This window comes from Balaenoptera acutorostrata, chromosome 1 (assembly GCF_949987535.1).
Source record: "Balaenoptera acutorostrata chromosome 1, mBalAcu1.1, whole genome shotgun sequence".
NCBI classification, from domain to species: Eukaryota; Metazoa; Chordata; class Mammalia; order Artiodactyla; family Balaenopteridae; genus Balaenoptera; species Balaenoptera acutorostrata.
In genome coordinates, this window is record NC_080064.1 from 10,190,719 (window position 1) to 10,195,095 (window position 4,377).

Sequence of the window (4,377 nt, forward strand, 5' to 3'; positions counted from 1 at the left end):
AACTCAAACATTGATCATGTTTGTGGAGTGAATCAGGAATGATTCCTTGACTCTCTTGCCCCCCCCTCCCCGGTCCCCATTCTTTCTCCTTCTTGAATGAATATCTGATTCAGTCAACTCATCTGAAGAAAGACAAAGATCCAATCAGGATTAACCTGATGGACAGTCTAGAATCTAATTAGGTATAACTTTCTGATTGGAAGATAGTAGTTGAAAAGGGGGATGATGTGATTAGAAAGATCTACAAAAGCCTCAGGTACCAAAGAAGAGATGCAGAATTTTCTTGCTCTGGTGTCACTGCCTGGGCTCTCCAACAGAACTGAGGTCTGAATACCCTGCCAATCACATCAGAGCTGGTAAGTTAACAATCTCAGTTAAGGACACCCAGATCTCATCTTTGGTAATCTGGTCTTGAATGATGGCATGCAGTTAGGGATGGCAGGGAGATTTTCCTTTTTCTTCCTTTTCAAAGAATGGATTAAAGGTTTTTGTTTTGCCTTTAAGTGTAGCTTTGTCTTAATACCAAACATTTTGATCTGCACTTTGATGTATATCATTTTTAAATATCTTAACCAACAAGATTTAGTTTTGAATGAGAAACACCTATCTATTTGGAATTTTATTTCTTGACATTTAAAATATTTAGTTTGTGCACAAATGACACTCATTTTAAGGGTATCTCCTTAATCTTTCTCAGCCAGGTTAACTGTGGGAACTGAAGATGGAGGCTGTGTTGGTCCACATAACTCTCCTATTCCCATAGTCTTAGGACATTAAGTGATGATCTGAGAGTTTGCCCCCAAAAAAGATTGGGGTCAGCCTTCAGGCTCATGGTACCCACCTCCCAGCAAGACATAATTAAGCAAAGAAATGGATGGAAATTGATAGGCTAGTGGTTGATATTTCCATCTCCATGGTACTTGTGAGACATTTCTTATGGTGCCAGAAGGGGCAGAGCTATGACTTTGTGCCAACAGAGCCCAGAGTGGAATTTGGATAAACGGAGGCTCTTTCACTGCTGCTGGAGCAGTGACCTTGGCCCTGAATTGGTTCCTCTGAAGGGTAAGGAGACACATGAAGGTCTGTTCATGCTTGGCTTGAGAAGGATGACTTATTCCCTGCAAATATTCACAGGATTCCTTTTGGAGCAGAGTCAGCATGAGTGTCTGGAACCCACTCAGACTCTTGGACCTAGCAGCAATGGACCTGCTGAGGGATGAGGCCTCAGCCATCTCCACTTTGGAGTATCTGCCCACCGAGCTCTTCCCACCACTGTTCATTTTGGCCTTCTACGGGAGACACAGTGAGGCCCTGAAGGCCATGGTGCAAGCCTGGCCCTTTGTCCGCCTGCCTCTGGGGGCTCTGATGCAGATGCCTCACCGGGGGACCTTACAAGCAGTGTTGGATGGTATTGATGTCCTAGTTGCCCAGCAGGATCGCCCCAGGTGAGTCTGATCCAGGTAGCCTGGTAGAGTCCTAGACATCCTTGAGAGGCAGCTGGTGTCATAAGAGTGGGTGGCCAGCTGATGGACTAGAGGCTTCTGATGATGCCAAACGAAGAGGCTCAGAGGCCTTGGCCATTGCTGAGTTCACTTCGGGAAATGCCTTCCAGAAATGTAGGAGTGCCTAAGATGAAAGGGCACCTGAAGGAACATGCCCCCACATCTTTCTAGTGATGCTTAAGGTACTAGAAGTGGAGAACCAGGAAGGATGGAAGGGGAAACAAGATGGAGGAAGGTGAGGCAGAGAGGGAAGAAGAGGGCAAGGCAGCAGGTGATGTCAGGAATGTGAAGTAAAAGCACACGTGGGAAGTCTGAGTGTTGCCTAAATTCTGAGACTGTGGTTTCATTCTGTGTGGCTCTTAAACCATCGCTGCCAATCTTCTGTTTCCCCACAGGAGGTGCAAGCTGCAGGTGCTGGATTTAAGGAATACTGGACAGTATTTCTGGAGGATGTGGTCTGGATCCGGTTCCCATGTGCACTCAAGCTCATCGATGGCACCAGTGGCTGAGGACAGTTCAAGGACAAAGCAGCCCTTAGCTCTGTTGGAGGTGTATGTAGAACTTCGCCTCAAGGAAAGTAACCTGGATGAATTCCTCATCGACCTTATCAGGTGGGTGGAGCAGAGAAAAGGTTCCATACACCTGTGCTGTAAGAAGCTGAAGATCATTACAATGTCCATGGAAAACATTAAGGAAGTCCTGAGTAGGGTGCAGCTGGACTGTATCCAAGAAGTGCAAGTTAATAGCACCTGGCATCTGTCTACCCTGGCCATGTTTGCTCCTCTCCTGGGCCAGATGAGTAATGTGCAGAGACTCTTTCTCTCCCATGTCTACTTGTCTGCCTTTGAAGAGCAGGAACAGCAGCACATTGTCCAATTTACCTCTCAGTTCCTCAGACTTCACCACCTCCGGGATCTCTATATGGAATCTCCCTCCTTTCTTGAAGGTTGCCTGGACCAAATGCTCAGGTAAGTGTGGCCACACTGGCTGAGTAACAATAAACACAACAATAGAATGTGAATGCATTGTCTCCTTTGCTGCTCTATCTTGAAGTGTGGTATAACATAACCACACAAATCAAGGTAGAGGGCTAAACTGACAGAGAGGCTCTGGAAAAGGACACCATGCTAAAAAGGTCCAGATTAGACCATTCAGATCTATCAATGGAGGTTTTGTGATTTCTGCCTTAGGAAGAGATATCTATCTTTAATCAGATGACCTAGTAAAATATGTAAGCTGACCTGAACATTTCTAAAGAGAAGCTCTGTGCTCACCCGTTTAGTGACCACAGTGAGCCTGTCTCAAATTCATTTCAGCAAAAGTTGTGTTGTGCTCCAGATAAGGTAATTAACATATGGGAAATGCATGATTCTGGAGAGGATGGTTAAGGAGCTGGAGCCAAAAGGATTAAAAAAGGGAGTAGGTGATTTGCAGGTGATGCAGGGGTATAAGTGAGCCCCTGTAGACTGGAAAACCACAGTTGATGATTTGGGAACTTGTCCAGGTTGGTTTTCTATGCTTATCACCCAGGACTCTCACTTGGCCTGAGATATAGGTGCTGGGGGCCCAAGCATGGACTGAAGGAACCTGAGTTGAAAACATTTTTTTTCGTGTCCCCCAATATTAAAATTCAGTGGTGCCACTTGATTGAAACTCTGTGTAAGACTCTCCGCTGAGCATGTTTTAGTCCATGCCATAATCTTCATTCATCCTCATAAGGAAGTAGAGTAAATTTTATTCTGCTTGACAGATGAGGAAAGAGAGCTTTCAAGATTCTGTGAACTTGACCCAGTCACACAAGGAAGATGAAAGGACTCAGGCTAAAATGAGATTGGGTATCCTGGGTATTGACCTTTATCTGATGGTCAGAACAACCTTGACCTTGGGCTTTTCTCTCACCTGGAGTTCACCTGCCACTCCAGTTTTCAAGACCTAATTCCTTGGTTTCTCTCCAGCTGCCTGAAGACCCCCTTGGACAACCTCTCAATAACCAAGTGCCTGCTTACAGAATCAGACTTGACACATCTGTCCCAGTGCCCGAACATCAGTCAGCTAAAAGCCCTGGATCTGAGTGGTGTCACTCTGACCAACTTTAGTGCTGAGCTCCTCCAAGTTCTGCTGGAGAAAGTTGCAGCCACTCTCCAGAAACTGGACTTAGATCTGTGTGGGATCGTGGACTCCCAACTTGAGGCCATCCTGCCTGCCCTGAGCCACTGCTCCCAGCTCAGGACCTTCAGCATGTGTGGGAACCTCCTCTCCATGGCCATCATGGAGAAGCTGCTGCAACATACCTCCGGGCTGCTCAGTTTAAGTCAAGAGCTGTATCCTGCCCCTTGGGAGAGTTACAGCTCTCAGGGAGATTTCCACCCAGAGAGACTTGTCCAGATTAAGGCTGAGCTGTTGAAGATCCTTAGAGACTTAGGACGTCCCAGAACTATCTGGATTAGCTCCAGCCCCTGTCCTCACTGTGGAGAAAACACATTCTATCATCCCGAGCCTGTTGTATACAGCTATAATACCCCTGCCTAGTTGGTATTCTGCCTAGTTCTCTATCAAAAACTTTCCTCTGAGAACTTGGACTCTGAAATCTAGGCAAAGGTGCCTCCTGAAGGGAAAACTGACCCATGGTTTCCAACATCTGATCAATGTGAATGGGGAAAGGAAAGGTGATCCAGCAAGTGTTGCAGGGGGAAATCTTGACTCAGGTAGTTGATGGGACATTCAGGAATATGTGTTTATAGAGTCTGAAATATTGATCTAAATTTCTGGAAGGAAGTTCAGGCTTGAGATGCACATGTTGGAGTTATCCCTGGGTGGATGGCTGTAAATAAATGGTCAGAAATAAAGAGACTCCCAGTGTAAACCGACTGCTGCC

The 4,377-nt window shown here is 46.1% G+C and overlaps 1 protein-coding gene across 1 annotated transcript; it reads left to right on the forward strand.

Annotated features, from left to right (window-relative positions):
* The first annotated feature begins 300 nt into the window (after positions 1-300).
* LOC103001248 (PRAME family member 25-like) lies at positions 301-4,031 on the forward strand. Its single transcript, XM_007170062.2, has 4 exons — positions 301-356; positions 1,135-1,445; positions 1,898-2,470; positions 3,458-4,031. Exons 2-4 carry the CDS (start codon positions 1,159-1,161, stop codon positions 4,029-4,031), a joined length of 1,434 nt encoding a protein of 477 aa, XP_007170124.1. The 5' UTR covers positions 301-356; positions 1,135-1,158.
* The last annotated feature ends 346 nt before the right edge of the window (positions 4,032-4,377 follow it).

Bases quoted from the DNA above. Each gene is read 5' to 3' on its own strand.
- LOC103001248 (XM_007170062.2), top strand. From the start codon at position 1,159: ATGAGTGTCTGGAACCCACTCAGACTCTTGGACCTAGCAGCAATGGAC. The intron at 1,446-1,897 runs GTGAGTCTGATC...GTTTCCCCACAG, and splicing joins GCCCAGCAGGATCGCCCCAG to GAGGTGCAAGCTGCAGGTGC. The intron at 2,471-3,457 runs GTAAGTGTGGCC...GTTTCTCTCCAG, and splicing joins TGCCTGGACCAAATGCTCAG to CTGCCTGAAGACCCCCTTGG.